Consider the following 16,858-nt stretch of genomic DNA (forward strand, 5'->3'; position numbering starts at 1 on the left):
TTCCTCGATGCGCACCACCAGTCCCAAAATACTTTGAGGTCAAACAATACGATGCGGCTTATCTAGCTAATGATTTATTTGACAGGTTTTGTCCTCTAGTAAAATACCATTTACAATGTGTTAGAGTGAAATATTTATCAGCACTAACACCAATAAAATGTAATAAGGTTTGTAAACAAATGGAAGAGGGATATTTTAATGCTAAACAAATAACTTTTAGCAATGTTTATGTATGAATTTGATAGAATATTACGTTTTCAGTGTCGTTTGGTTATCAGTGGTGCACCTCCAGCCCAAAACGGCGTATTGATCTTTTCCCTAATGAACAAATCGGATTTTTCACAGCTGACCAGTTTGATGCTTTCCAGTAATTTTATGTATGTTTAGCTGAGGATTATAAAACACAAATAATTCACGCAGAATAACCCCTGTTTATTCAAATGTCCTATTATTTAAATAGTATTCATTTGAGCAAATAATCTCACTTATGAATCTGGACGGTGACATGTAGAGAGGGGTTACATAGAAGCCAACACAAACACATCTCTTTTTCAAAGTTGATTTATGTTGTTTTGCGTTTTGCCAACGTGCTTAAAGAGTGTAAATGCCAAGGCAATCAGCATGACAGTGTACACTACCATGAGGCCAGACTTTCTCCTCTTTCCTCTAGTGCTAGAGTTTAGGGCATAGGCCTAGTCAGATCAAACTGAATATAGACCCATACGTGTTAGCTATACCTACCACTAGCTAGTTGTCTAAGGACAAGCAATGCGATTATGACTCAGCCATTATGAAGTAGCCATTACGAATGTCAAATGTGTTTACAGAGACTGTACTGAAACAGATATCGTCGCCTCTTTGCAACCTCTTGTAGACTCAGATGCATGGGAAATGGCTAATCTCTGGATGTTACCGCTGCCACTCAGCCACCTCTGGCAAATTTTCACAAAGAAACTTGTAGAGTAGACAATCTCTGCAATTATTACAGTATGTCCTAAAGATTTATTCCATATGTCTGGCTCTTGAGTGGGACTTGACTGGTCTCTTCAGCTGGCAATGAAGTCTGGCTGCCGTAACATTCACATGGGAATCCGCACTGGAGTGCTCCTAACCGTTTCAGTTAATTTAAAGTGCTAAAAGAGCTTTGTTATAAATTGTGTCAAAGCAACCCGGTAGATCTAACAGTGACATGGCCCAGGATTTAATTAGCAGGCTGGACCACCACAGTGTTTCTCCTCAGCGATGCTATGAACGATGAGAGACCTAGCCTGCTCTGGGAGAATGTGAATGTGTACTCGAATCTGTACTAGTCTCTACTATTCAACAATCTCATGATCATTGTGTAAAGTAACCGTTCCATAGTTAGAGATTTCTTTACATTGTATAATCTACCTGTAAACATTACACAACTTCCTTTGGTAGCTCACCTGACCTGTTTTATTTCCATAGCAGCGACGCCACACTTCAGACCTTTACAAAGTCCGTCATGCTGTCTGAACAAAACGTGTTTAGTGTTAGGCTATTTATTTAGGTTTTTCTGTTTAATTGAAGATAACCATGAAAGCAATATCCATGTTTGGGATGTATGTACCGGTACTTATACTCCAATTATGTTTCTTAAGATGTTATTCTTTCTCCTTTGGTTTGGATTACCTGGCTGGAACACCTTTTTTCCCCTTCTGTTCTTGGACTACTACTCACTGGAAATAAGGGATTCTCGTGACAACATCACCTGTGACTTGTTTTTCACGGTACATTTCTTTGTGATGATGACGACGTCCTTCATTCTGTCCCTCAGCTGCTGTGACTGCTTGGCTCGTACGTGTCGGAGGAAGAAGGAGCTGAAAGCCCGGACAGTGTGGCTGGGCCACCCGGAGAAGTGTGAGGAGAAGTACCCCAAGAACGCCATCAAAAACCAGAAGTACAACTTCTTCACCTTTGTGCCTGGGGTGAGTTTACACACAGTGCTGTATGTTAGCTTATCTATCAGGATGCTCTTTAGACTTATATGAAATGTGTCGTGCTAAAGGACAAAAGAAAAATGTATTACAAAGTTATATTAGATGTGTCATGTACCAATGTATAATAGTTCGGGGTGCATACAATTCCAACATATATTTAGAAAAATGTATAGAACATGCTGTGAAGAAATTGCTGTCACGAATTGGGTTAACACTCACTATAAGGTGTAATGTTAGGTTTCCAACATATTTTTACAGTGAAGAAAAAGCTTAAGATCAATCAAAGCTCATGATTAAAAACCAAATGGCTTCATGATGAAGAGACTGGTCTTCTGCCAGGGTGATAAAATGTCAACTGTCTCTCAGAAACATAGATATTCTCATCCATATTGAGCCAAACCCTCTGCTTTTCTCCTACACTTTGAATTATTAAATGGTTTAGCAGTGTGCTTCATCCTAAAGGGCAAGGAGTTCATTAACTATTGAGCGTCATTCATTGATCCCATTGGCTCTAATAATCTGGGACTGGAAGCAGGCGCTCATCATTGTGATCATTACTCAAAATTTGAATTTGGCTATCTGAACTAGTGGGATCCATATGGCAACCTATTTGAAAGCAAATATTTCCTGCATCTCAAATCTGAACTCACTCTGCTAAAGAAGTTCAGACTCCCCACAGAAGTATCACCCACAAGTTGATAGTGTCTGTAAAGTGTGGTCGATTCACCACACCTGGGACTCTTGTGTGACACTTGTTCCAGGTGTGTGTCGTGTGTGCCATCTGATACATCTACTCTTGCAATTTCCCCTTGAAATATCTTCCATTTGAAACAAACGCTGATCTAGACAAACACAATATAGTATTATCAAGACAATGAGCACCTTACTTAGGCCCAGTTATTGAACCTGTTGCTCTGCTTCGTAGATTATTCTGTCAGACTCAGGACGTGCCCATCTCTGCCATTGGGAACACTCTGTGACTCTGCAAAGTGAAATCTCAATGTAATTAAATAGAGAACGAAAAAACACACTCTTTCCTTCCATCCCTAATCAGGTTAATGTGGAACAAGTAAGAGCAGAGCTGTTGTATCTTTTTCCACTTCGATGTGTAACCCATCCGGTGTGCTATGACTGTTAGCTGCATTCTTTCTTCAGTGCAGATCGTTTCACCTTGCTGCTAGTATATTCACTCATCATGCTGAATCACTATCTCTTTTCTTATTCTTCTCAGGTTCTCTACCAGCAGTTCAAGTTCTTCCTGAACCTGTACTTTCTAGTGGTGGCCTGCTCCCAGTTTGTGCCAGCCCTAAAAATAGGGTACTTGTACACCTACTGGGCACCTCTGGTAAATGTGTTTTTCACTTTTCAGTATTAGTGTGAATGCTTTGTATAGGCTAACCTTTATGTTTTTGAACACAAAAACTGACATTGTCCCAGTCCTAAAACTGACATTACATCCTGTCAGTACTTATGTGTGGTAAATGTCAACTGTGTGTTTTTATTTCTGCCACCCAGGGCTTTGTGATGGCTGTTACAATGGTACGTGAGGCCGTGGACGAGGTCCGACGGTACCAGAGGGACAAGGAGATGAACTCCCAGCTCTACAGCAAGCTCACAGTGCGAGGTTCATAACAAAACATGTTTCCTCCTTCTCTGTATGGATAAAAATACCACTGTAACTGTTATGGAAATGGCTATTCCTCTGCTCACAATTGATTGGTCACATGATGCTGAAGGATATTGTAGTTGTACTTAAGCTTGCCCCATGCAATTAAGGAACAACACTCACAGGGATCTGCACTGTAACGAATGTCATTCTTCTTGCTGTAATTGCATTGATTTATTTTCCAATTTCCAAGACTGTATTATCTAAGATCTCCCAGTTGTGTGTGTGTGTGAGGAAATCCTCTAGTGTGATATCCATGACACTGGAGAGGGATGTGTGTGTTTGTCTAGTGTGTGTGTCTAGTGCAGGGATGGGCAACTTGGGTGGGGGCCGCAAAAAAAAAACCGCAGCTCATCATGAGGGCCCACAGGGGCTCGTGGGTTCGAAATTGCACCTTGTGTTCTATTATTCTAACTCTTAACAGAGTTTCCCCCAAAAAAAATCCCCCCCCCCAAAAATGAATTAATACATTTTTCGTTTTTTTCATTGGTCCGCGGTCCCACAAAAGGAATGCGGGTCACCAGTTGCCCTTCCCTGGTCTAGTGTGTGTCGTGTCTGTCTAGTGTGTGTGTGTGTGTGTGTCTCTGTGTGTGTGTCGTGTCTGTCTAGTGTGTGTGTGTGTATCTTGTTTGTGTCTGTCTAGTGTGTTGGAGAGAGACGAAAGAGGGTATTGAATGGATATAATTGAGAGTGACCTGGTGTGCCCATGTTTTTGTCTATGCTTCAGACCAGGGATCAAAACAGAAGGGTATTACATTTGCATGGGCAAGGTAATCAATCTCTTGGAAATTGAAGGAGCGAGAAGAAGAGTGATAGAAAAACAGGGTTGTGGTTTTAAGAGTCAGCATCATTTTCAAGGACCAAAGATCAATACATGCATTTTATTTCACCACTGTTTAAACATTCATAGTGTGTCTTATGAGGTAGTCAATCTACAGTCAATGTGTCTGTAAAGAAACCACTTTAGAGATTGCTTTCTCTTTTTCTGTCTATTTACAGACATTTCTGATCTTGGTTCTGTTATTTTTCTCTCAGGTAAAGTTCAAGTGAAGAGTTCTGACATACAAGTTGGAGACCTCATCATAGTTGAAAAGGTGAGTCTCTTATAGCTCTTGTGAGCAATGTTGTAATCCTGTAAATTCGCTTTGTGTTTGAGTATCATATGGCCCTGAGTGATTCATATGACTAGATCACTGTAACTGCCTGGTCAAGGAAGTGACCTTGTTCAATTATTCAGGAATATCCCAGGACTACTGTTATTGCGCTCGCTAACATTTTGACACCCATACTAAGCTCACTTAGTGGCCTTAGTTGTCTAGCTAATTCTCACCTCATCTTTTTCAGTTTTTATCTCATAATGTTTTGTTGCAGAACCAAAGGATCCCTGCAGATATGATATTTCTAAGGACATCAGAGAAGACTGGTGAGTTGTAGGGGCTCAAAGTGTCTGTAACATGGAATAAACACAACATTCCCAAAGCACAACCAAATATCATCTGTGTAATTATACTGAACCAAAATATTAACTCAACATGCAACAATTTCAACGATTTTACTGAGTTACAGTTCATATAAGGAAATCAGTCAATTTAAATAAATAAATTAGGCTCTAATGAATTGATTTTACATGACTGGGCAAGGGCGCACCCACTGGGGAGCCAGGCCCAGCCAATCAGAATTAGTTTTCCCCACAAAAGGGCTTTATTACAGACAGAAATACTCATCAGTTTCATCAGCTGTCTGGGTGGCTGGTCTCAGATGATCCCGCAGGTGAAGAAGCCGGATGTGGAGGTCCTGGGCTGGCGTGGTTACACGTGACCTGCGGTTGTGAGGCCGGTTGGACGTACTGCCAAATTCTCTAAAACGACGTAGGAGGTGGCTTATGGTAGAGAAATTAACATTCAATTCTCTGGCAACAGCTCTGGTGGACATTCCTGCAGTCAGCGTGCCAAATGCACGCTCCCTCAACTTGAGACATCTGTGACATTGTTTTGTGACAAAACTACACATTTTAGAGTGGCCTTTTATTGTCCCCAGCACAAGGTGCACCTATGTAATGATCAGGCTGTTTAATCAGCTTTTTGATATGCCACACCTGTCAGGTGGATGGATTATCTTGGCAATGGAGAAAAGTAAAGTTGAGTTTCGTACCGCTTTTACTAGAAAAAAGTACTGTACATTGAATAAAGAGTTAAACATTCAGATATCGGATTTGAGAATGATAACATGTGAAAATTAATTATTTACATTTATGATAGTGATAAAATGTATTTGATATAAACACGTTCCAATTTCCAAAGCATTAGATATTCAAATACAGGACTGCCAAAGCCTGTCCTCACAGAATTAAATAATCCTCTCCTGTCACATTCTAGTGAAGTAACAGGATTTAGCCTAGGTCTGGCTCTCTGGCCAAAAAACACAGATTATGATTTATCATAGATTTAGGGACTGTCTGCTGTGACCTATACATGTCTAATGAAAAACCCTGCCCACGAAAGTACAGTATTAATCAAGATCTAACTATTTTGCATTTACAAGCAACAGAACAGGCATTTCCACCTTTTGAGTAGAAGTAAAAAAAAAAAAAAACTCATCAACCTGTGATTTTACTATAGATACAGAACTTAATGCATGAGTGAATTGAGCCTTCTGCCTGACGATAAGGGACAGTGTTGAGCTCAGTGTGGTATTACTGACTTCTCTCATCAGAGGCCTCTGTGTCCTCTACCATGAGCTGATTGGCTAGGGAATGTAAACGATATCCCAGACTCCTCCAGTGACTGATGATTTAAATATCAATTAATCAATGGTCCCATCAGATCTCGGGCTCCTGTCTGAGAGGTATCAGGAGAAATAAATGCTCTGTACATAATTTCCATCGATCTCCTATGTGCCAATATGCCCTCGCAGGGAGCAATGATGTCTTTATGCGCTCACAACATCTCAGTGGTGTTATGTGAGCAGAGTCATCATAGCAGCCGGGGGGTAAGGAGACATGAATCATCCTCAGCGATATGTTTTCCATCATGCTTAGCCCCTTAGGCCCATTTAAAACTGCCCTTTAGCCTCTCTGTCAAATAGCCGTCCTCTTCCATCAGTTTCATATGGAATATTACCTCAGATCCATACAGTTCATGACCTCTAAGCATTTATTGGGCTCTTGTGGACGGCTAAGTGGCTTTCTCATAGCTCTATATCGTGCAGTGCACACATGTTGAAAGCAGGCATACTGTAGTGGTTTGACCATTAGAACATTAATACTTTCAGACTAAGAACTGATATTTATGTTGAACGTATACATTTTCTTTCACTGTACTACATTTCTTTCATATTTGAGGTACTAACTAAACCCAAACGTCTCTGATTACACTAAATTATTTTTTATGAGGGATGAAAAGCATACCTACTTGTTTTTCTAGGTTCATGTTTCATCAGGACGGACCAATTAGATGGAGAGACAGACTGGAAGTTGAAAGTTGCTGTTGTTTGCACACAAAGACTACCTGCTCTGGGGGTATGTACATGCCCTGTTCTCAGTATGTGACTATTATAACTGAGACATTTCATTATATTCAGTGATTATATTATGTTAACTATTTTGTGTTATTAAAAACGTTATCGTCAGTATTAGGTTGTCTTTAATGTAGCCATTGAAACCTTATCCCCATGACAGCCAGAACACCCTAGAACACAGTAGCTTCTTTCTCTAGGATGAGATGATGCTAAATAGATTTATGTTTGTTTTTCTGTCACTACTTACTTAATGTGACCACAGAATTCCAGTTTCAGCAAGTCAACTGGATGAATGCATTACCATATAAAGGTTTCCAGTCGATGGGGGATGGCAATCATCGTAGTGTTACTTTTTACCCCAATTTATAATTATGTTAAACCCATCCTTCCTACTTACTGTAACAGGAGGATTTATAGAAGGCTGTGAGGTCATTGTAACAAGCATTTGAAAAAGATCCATACAGTTGTTAACCAATGCATATTCTGTCAATTTGAAGAGGTCTATTGAGCTGCTTGGCTCTATTTTATTAGTTATATGCCCCATGTGTTATGATTTAATTATCTTTATACAGGGATAACATTTCACCCTTGACCTGACAGCGATGTATGTCTTTCCTGTCTTATCAATAACACTTGAGAGTGAATTGAATTTGTTGGACAGAGGGGAAAAACAACATCATTCAGTATCGCTATTTGACCAGATTACTAATCGAGGTTACAAATCCTAACTTCAGATACACTTTTCTCATAAAACTCTCTTGTTCACATAAGCACATTATTTATTTGAACGTTTGAGTCGGAACCCCGTCCTTTTCCTTTTTCATTTCCCATCTTGATGAGACATTTAGTCTATGTGGGAAGATACTTGCTGCAACCGTGTCTCAGAAAGTGACATAATTCTGCCTCTATTGTGTCTGGCTGTAGAGTGTCTGTATTTAATCAGTAGGAGGCATTTACTGGCAACAGCTCTCCACTGGGGCTGAGTAAGATCATCTTTCCCTCCCTGCCATGTTCTCTCCCTGAAAGCACTATGTGAGCGTAACTGTGGGGACCCGGTGCATAGAGGCAGCCTGGGCCGCAGTTAGATCGGCGACAGGTCACACAACTGAAATGGAGCTTGATACAGTTTTTAAGGGGGTTGGGATAATAGAAGAGAGTAAGGGAGTGTCTGTACTGTATGTGTGTTTGCGGTTATGCATTTTTTCAAGTTTGGGGTTGTTTTTACTGTCACACACACACACACACACTTATTTTCGCTGACACGATAATTTCATCCTTTTAAAGCAGGTGTTATCTTTGGCGAACATCACAGGTTTCTTCAACACCTGACCTGTGGTGCCCTTTGATACTCTCTCTCTGGGAGAGTTAGGAAGGCTTTGTCTGAAGTATGAAGTGAAAGATTTACTCAAGAGTACTTTATTCAGGTCTGTCATTTCTCCCCCTCTCTCAGGACCTCTTTTCCATCAATGCTTATGTCTATGCCCAGAAGCCTCAGCTGGACATCCACAGTTTCGAGGGAAACTTCACAAGGGTAAGTGGCTCACTGACATCACACTGTCAAACAAATGTGAAAGGTACATGACATGAACACAAAAAGAGGATCAACATCACAAAGTGATATTCCACGTTGACAAATGGTAACAATAAAGAATAGTGTGAGCAGTATCTCCAGGAGGCATGGTGCTGAGTGCTGACATCACAGGCAGGTCCTCCCTGCTCTCCTCCATCCGTCCTCTCAGTGATATTTTATTTATTAATAGCAGATTAGTGCAGACCCCAGGGAGAGTAGAGCCCCAACACAGAGGGGCTTTGTGTATCGCCTTCACTCTTGGCCACACACCAGGCTTAGTGAGCGAGCACTTCCTCTGCTCATTCATCCTCCGCTCTGCTCCGCGGCCTTCCTTTGCATAACGTGTGCTTTTAGTCCCAGCCGTTCCCACAGACCCCCTTCAACTAAACGTACCTATTTATGAGGCTTCCCTTTCCTTCCTCGAGACGGATATGAAGCTTTGTGTCTTTCTGTGTTCCCTACTTCTACATTCAGTGGTCAGACTCTGAGAACGATGTGGAAAATTATGTCAATGTCAGAGCGGTCAAGCATTCAGCCAAACTGCCATTTATTTTTCATGCACCTCTTCCCATGTTTTAGTGAATTGACAGGATGTGGGCGCTTGGGTATCATAATTATCATATCAGGCATGCAATTTGAGCTGAAACCGGAGCCCCTACCTCGGCACTCCTCCTGACTCGAGCTGTTTTCATCCGGAGCCCCCCCCCCCCCCTGGTGCTCTTTTAAAGTAGCCTCTTTCCCCACTATCGCCACAAAGTATCGGTAAGGGAGAAGACATACAGTATGTAGCTCGGACCCATGGTAGCAGGTGCTTGTGGAAATGAATGGTACTGAATGTCTTTCTGGTATTCTGGCTGCACCCTCTTAAGGATGGGTGGTCAGGTATTACCCTATAAAGTAACCTTTTTCTTCTTGAATGTTGAGTAAAGATTTTGGAATTCTCCCCTGTAGGAAGACGGTGACCCACAAATCCATGAGAGTTTGAGTATTGACCACACCCTTTGGGCCAGCACTATTGTGGCATCTGGTAAGTTAAAAAAAAACGTCTGAACTGTGTGGTTTATGAAATGTTTACTGTCAAAGGCCAAGATAGGTCAACTCTTAATTTTCATTTTACATCCAAAGTTTGCAATTAAGCTTGATGTAGACATTTCTAATGTGTAGTTGTTTATGACTTTGGATCACATTCCCCAGCCAACCCAATTACTTTTTGTAGTGAGAGACAATGATGTGGAAGTGGGAGATTTAAATACATGTTAAATGTGTGAGCTTACAGTATATAACTTTCTCCTACCTCAGTCAGCTAAGCTTAATTCACCACAGCACAGTTGTCTCAGTAGAAAGTGTTTGACACTTTCTCAGTCATCTTCTCCACACCATTGATCTGCGGTTTCCCTCTCTCCCTTGGCCTGACCTTGAACACACAAACACACATCCCCTTAATCGCCCCGACCCTCCCTTTACACACACACTGCCTAACTTAGACCTCTGACATCATTCCTGCAAGGCTTTGTCATTGTCCAACACAAAACTCTCCTTGGCTTTCATCAGAAGGACACTCTGTAGTCTTTGGTCTTTGCCTGGGACTGGTAAAGCACTCCTCAGATGATCACGGTTTTGCTCTATTAGGTGTGAGAAGTCAAGTTGTGAGAAGTTCTTCACATATTTAGATGAAAACTCATCTACATGTTGTGCCAAAACCATTTGTCACATTTCTGCCCTTTTATACTCAGTCAAGGTGATGATTCATTACATTTGATTTGTTTCCTCACCGAATGTTCTCTCCTCACCTAATCTTTCCCTGTTTATTTCTGTCTACCCTTTTTCTCACCCAGTCGTTCCCTCTCTCTCTCTCTCTCTCTCTCCCTCTTAGCCTTTATAGTTGGGGGATTGCATGGGCTGTATTTAAGTTTATTAGTGGCCTTGCTCTCCCATTAAGCTCATTTAATATTAATGGCACATTCGTCTTCTGTAATAAGGGTGCTTTAATGAATCGGCAAATAAAGATGGTGGAGTATCGATTGGCTTCCATAGGAATGGTCCGGCCAGGGCCCAGGAGCCTAGCACATTAAACCTCTGTCTGTTGGGCTGAGCGGCTACAAGCATAGAGCATAGCAGCCACCGCCGCTCCCTCCGCTCTGCATAATTTTTGAGTTGCTTCTCATTACAGTCCGTTTTACTTGACAAAGATGAGTCTGAAATGTGTGTGGTCCAGTTAATGATCAGCATTACTTTCCTGTCTCTCTGTTTGACAGGCACAGTGATAGGGGTGGTGATCTACACAGGAAAAGAGACCAGGAGTGTACTGAACACGTCCTCCCCCAAGAATAAGGTGAATGTTTTTGGTGTACAGGCAGAAAGAAGTTGGAGATTTGTGTGTGTTTTAATGTGCTTTTGTGTAAGAGACTTGTTAGTAGTGGAAAATATATGAACACAGAACCCATAACGTTACACCAAATATAACCCATATATTTTATTTCAAGGGATACTTTGGGGTTTTGGCAATGAGGCTCTTAAACTACTTCCCCAGAGTGAGATGAGCTCATGGATACCATTTTTATGCGTCTCTTCATGCATTTTGAAGGAAGTTGCTAACTAGCGCTAGCACAATGACTGGACGTCTATGGGTGTCTGCTAGCATGCTAGTAGATACCCATAGACTTCCAGTCATTGTGCTAGCGCTAGTTAGCACTTGCTCTTGAAACTACCTCGAACTTCCTTCATACTAGACACGGAGACATAAAAATGGTATCCACGTGTTCATCTGCCAAAATCCCGAAGTATCCCTTTAAGGCTCCCTTTTATTATAGATGTACAGTAAGTAACTACAGAAAAACTGAAATGTTGTCATACAATTTATAAAAATTCAGTGGTGACAGATTTGTAAGGTACGCCAGCGTATAAGCCTAAAAAGTTTCAAGCCCCACACAGCATTGAGAACCCCACAACTCCTCTCTCCGTTCCCTTCCTCTAATCAGTAATCAATCACTATGGAGAGCGTTCTTTATTTTTTACCTTGACTTTTTATATAAAGTTGGACCTGTCAATTCTAAAGGTCACCCCCATGCTAATTAACCTGGAGGGAAATTAACCAACCCAGGATTTAAATTACATTTTCAGCACAAAGTTAATCCTGCAGAATCCCCATTGAGCGTTTTTTTCTCTGCAGAACGAGGAGATTAATGAAAATGTGTTTCTAAATATAAGATTTCAAACCCAAGATCTTCAGATTAGATGGATGCGGGTCAACTGATAGAGGGCTATCGATTAGATCCCACTGTCTGGCAATGTTTTGACATCAGTAGAAGGAAGATTATCTCTGGCATGCACTGATATGTTTACAGAGTTCTTACCTAAAAGATTTTTGCCACAACCACACTCTTCTGTGTTAAAACCTTTTTGTTAGTTGACACTCTCCTCACTATGGACATTTTTTGACACAAGTTACTTTTAATAAGATCGCTGATGTTGCCGGTCGAACAGCAAGGGCCAGTGTTTTGTGTAAGCTCCGCGGCTGAGAGGAATTCAATATTTCAAGGAGATGTCAGAAGTGCCAATATGGAGACTGAGATTGGGGAGAAAGTCGATACAGTGCGGCTAAAGTCACGAGAAGGTTTTTGCCTCATAATCTATTGTGACACAAGCCAGCACAATTATTGCGCTTAATCTCAGTGACAGGACATCAGGTGTAGCTTCACTCTTTAACTTGATGTTGTTATACAGACAACATTCTGTGATGTGAGACATTTCCCCAACATCTATTCCTCATTGAACCCCTGCACTTATTATTTCCACTGGTGCCTCACAGAGCACGTTGGCAGTTACTAGAATGAATAGCATGATAAACAAAAAGATCTGAAATACTTTCTCTGTTTTGTCTTTTTCTCTTTCTTTTAAGCACAATCATGTGGAATGTTACTCAATATACTACCTGCTTCTTTTTGCCATGGTCTTAGTGTTAGGATACTTTGGCTTTCGCTCAATGAATATGCATGTCTCAAGGCAGTAATTCATTATCAAATTTCACACAAACACAAAAAATACAAGCCGCGCAGCCAGATTAAATAATCCCTTTCACTTTTAATGGGTTTGGGATGAATGGAGTAAAATATGCACTTTTATTCATTGATAGCATCTTTAGGTTGAGGTAATTGAGTCCTTTTTTCCCCCTGACTGAATGAATAATGACTTCATCTGATCTTCAGCGAGCCTCAGAAAATTTTGGTTGGTCCATTGTTCAGGCAAAAGGGTATCCTTTGCTTTTCAGGCATTAAACTGTGTCCTCTGTCTTAATTTTTCTTCATTTTAATCTACCCAAACCCCCTATTTTTCTCAATAGCTCAAGCATGAACCATGTAGTGAGGCACTGGGGTGGGGAGGATATTTCTACCCCCCTCTACAGCGGGGGTTTAACTACAGCAGATAAGTCAGTCACTGGTCTCTCAGTGCTCTCAGTTCTCTGGGGAATGGGGCTGGTAGGGGCTTAGCAGCACTGGAATTCACCTGCTTTATATACACCCCCCAGCCTCCTCCTCCCCCCCTTTTCAATCCAAGTTCCTTTATTTAGAGGGCGATGTTATGGTTTGCTGTTTTTGTTAGCGTGGTGCGGAGATGAAAGACCTCTGTGTTCGGTGCTTTGCTGCGAGCCCTGCCAGAGAGGGGAAGGGCACTTCTTTTTTTGACATCATTTTCCCACATGCTCCATTGGCTGAGCGATGCACTCGAGAAATAAAAGAAAACTTGGGTCCTTTTGAAGGAAAAGCCATTTCAATATGGGAACTTTCTCTTTTTTGGCTCCTTTTTACCTGTTTTTGTGGTATTCAAGGAGGTTTGTGACAACAATGCAGTTTATGGTTTACCAGGAAGTGCCACCAACAAACTTATCTCTGCCCAACAACACAGTTTGCATGATAAAAGACTGCAGTGGAGACTTTCGCCTGATTATTCCAGTTTTTCACCCTTGACATAATAAGGTTGAGGAACTCATTATTATGCTAGGAGGGGATGGAAAAAATAAAAAATACATGTCCTCTCTTGAAAGTGAGACTTTCTAGAAATGGCTTAAGCATTATTTGCCAGTCAGTACCTAGCTTTATAAGTTAATACACTAGGGTGCCTGCTGTCTCTATATGAAGGAATACTTCTATATAATAAAAATAAAATAAAAAATATGAATGCTTCTGTCAACCCTACAGCTATTGTATGCAGTAATCATGCGCCTATGAACCTGAGTTATACTGTTAGCACTTAGGCGGTTTGCCCTCATAGGAAGTCCACTGTGTGCACCTCACCCTGCACTATCAGCTCAAACATAAATATCACTGTCATGTCTATCTCTGATGAGCCTTGCAATAACAACATTTTAAAAATAAAGAATCCCAGAAAAGTGTAAAAAATAGCCCACATCAACATACACTACCGGTCAAACGTTTTAGAACACCTACTCATTCAAGGGTTTTTCTTTATTTGATTATGTTCTGCGTTGTAGGGTTTTACAGTTTTTCGAGCGGATAGGGAGCGTGTGAGCTCCCAATTTTTTTATGACCAACAACATATGGTGCGACGGGGGAAACGTACAGGAACTTGCGAGCTTCTGCTCTCCTCACTTGGAATACTTGGTTATCAAATATCACCCTTTTTACCTTCTGAGAGAGTTCTCAGGGATTATTGCCATGGCTGTGTACATCCTGTCCCAAGCGGACACCAAAAAATGCTCTCAAAGATCTTCATTGGACCTTGAACAAACTGGAGACCGCATACCCGGAGGCAGCGTTCATTGTTGCGGGGGACTTTAACAAAGGTAATTTAGGTCCATGCAAATTATTACCACGACATTGACTGTCCTACTCTCTTATCCCTGTCTACAAAGACTCCTGGGAAGTTCCGGTGGTCAGGTCAGAATCCACGCTCAAAGACTGTTATGATCACGTGGACTGGAATATGTTCCCGGTCGCCTCTGGGGATAACATCAACGAATACGCAGATTGTCACCGGTTTCATAAAAAAATGCATTGACTATGTGATACCGATAGTGAATTTCAAAACTTACCCGACTCATAAACCGTGGATTGATGGCAGTCCTGTAGGGAAACTGAAGGAGAGAGATGCTGCTTATTAACACGGCATGGTGACCGGGGACAATAGTATGGTTAAACAGTCCAATTACGACCTACTCAGATCGATCAAGATTGCGAAACACAAGTATAGGGACAAAGTAGAGGAGCAAGAACGTCAGGCACCCACTGGCATTCCCAGCAACCCTGCTCTTTACTTGGAAGGGGAACATTTTTTATTTTCAAGGACAACATGGAGGCAGACAGATTCTTGCGAGAGCAAGGTGTTAAGCCAAGATAAAGAAGACGGGACAAGGTAAAATTCAAGTTGAATTGTATGCTGTTTACAATACAAATGAAGGTAGCCTATGTGTTTGCGGGACTCTAGGGAGTGTTGGTAATTTATCCTTTCAAGCGCCTGGACTACAGGACTGGAAAACCCACCACGGGCCCAGGTGACAGGCCCGGGCCGATAGTGGTCAAGTTCCTGAGATTCAAGGACAAGGTAGCTGTTCTGGAAAGAGCCAAGAACTTGAGAGGAACGTATATCTTCCTCAACGAGGACTATCCTGAAGCTGTGCGCCAGAAGAGGAAAGAACTTATCCCAGCCATGAAAGCTGCCAGAGCACGTGGAGACATTGCTTACATCCGCTATGACAGGCTCCATGTCCACCCTCCCTCCTAGAAGCCTGGAAGGGATGAGAGAGCCAAGCCTATGGGTTCGAAGCTTCAACCCCGCAGCACACACACACACCAATTGATTAATGGACTGCTGAATGTATATTTTTTCTCTTGCTTTGTTTGCTCTTTTCCATATTATGTCTATCTCTGACAAGCTACCCAGGAAAGGGCTGAAAATAGCCCATATTAATATATGTAGCCTTAGAAATAAGGTTCATTAAATCAATAACTTGCTAACATCAGATAATATTTATATATTAGCCATTTCTGAGACTCATTTAGATAATTCATTTGATGATACAGCAGTATCAATACAAGGATATAACATCTACAGAAGAGACAGAAATGCTTATGGGGGAGGTGTTGCTGTATATATTCAGAGCCATGTACCTGTAATGCTTAGAGAAGATCTTTTGTCAAGTGTTATTGAAGTGTTGTGGTTGCATGTTCACTTGCCATATCTAAAGCATTTTCTTTAGGGGTGTTTCTATAGGCCACCAATTGCTAACAGTCAGTATCTAAATAATATGTGTGAAATGCTTGATAGTGTATGTGATGTAAACAGAGAGGTCTACGTTCTTGGAGACCTGAATATTGACTGGTTTTCATCAAGCTGTCCGCTCAAGAGGAAGCTTCTCACTGTAACCAGTGCCTGTAATCTGGTTCAGGTTATTAAGCAACCTACCAGGGTGTTTACAAACACTACAGGAACAAGATCATCCACATGTATCGATCACATTTTTACTAATACTGTAGAACTTTGTTCTTAAGCTGTATCTGTACCCATTGGATGCAGTGATCATAATATAGTGGCTATATACAGGAAAGCCAAAGTTCCAAAAGCTGGGCCTAAAATTGTGTATAAGAGATCATACAAAAGATTTTGCTGTGACTATTATGTTGATGATGTTAAAAATATTTGTTGGTCTGATGTGATTAATAAATAGCATCCAGAAGATGCACTTGATCAATTTATGAAATTGCTTCTTCCAATTATTGATAAACATACACCTGTTAAGAAACTAACTGTTAGAACTGTTAAGGCTCCATGGATTCATGAGGAATTGAGAAACTTTTTAAGCGATGGGGCGAAAGGAGTGGCTAATAAGTCTGGCTGCACATCTGACTGGCTGATTTACTGCAAATTGAGAAATGATGTGACTAAACTCAACAAAAAGAAGAAGAAACTGTATTATGAAGCCAAGATCGATGACATAAAGTATGATAAAAAAATAAACTTTGGAGCATTTTAAATGAAATGATGGGCAGAAAGACAAATTCAACTCCGTATTTAATCGAATCAGATGGCTTATTCATCACAAAACCATTTGTTGCCAATTATTTTAATGATGACTTAATTGGCAAAGTGGGCAAATTTAGGCAGGAAATGCCAACAACGAACAGTGAGCCA

General features: G+C 41.1%; 1 protein-coding gene across 1 annotated transcript in view; it reads left to right on the forward strand.

Moving 5' to 3' along the window:
• The window catches only part of LOC311126914 (putative phospholipid-transporting ATPase IIB), a 66,492-nt gene that overhangs the window by 8,213 nt on the left and 41,421 nt on the right, over positions 1 to 16,858 (forward strand). The window contains exons 3-11 of the mRNA XM_084158612.1: positions 1,799 to 1,949; positions 3,193 to 3,306; positions 3,477 to 3,585; positions 4,663 to 4,721; positions 4,999 to 5,050; positions 7,050 to 7,144; positions 8,594 to 8,674; positions 9,665 to 9,740; positions 10,969 to 11,045. Of these exons, the coding sequence (XP_084014738.1) occupies positions 1,799 to 1,949; positions 3,193 to 3,306; positions 3,477 to 3,585; positions 4,663 to 4,721; positions 4,999 to 5,050; positions 7,050 to 7,144; positions 8,594 to 8,674; positions 9,665 to 9,740; positions 10,969 to 11,045 (814 nt within the window). The remainder of the gene's footprint in view (positions 1 to 1,798; positions 1,950 to 3,192; positions 3,307 to 3,476; positions 3,586 to 4,662; positions 4,722 to 4,998; positions 5,051 to 7,049; positions 7,145 to 8,593; positions 8,675 to 9,664; positions 9,741 to 10,968; positions 11,046 to 16,858) is intronic.

Source organism: Coregonus lavaretus, assembly GCF_964263955.1.
Source record: "Coregonus lavaretus genome assembly, chromosome: 3".
Classification (NCBI taxonomy): Eukaryota; Metazoa; Chordata; class Actinopteri; order Salmoniformes; family Salmonidae; genus Coregonus; species Coregonus lavaretus.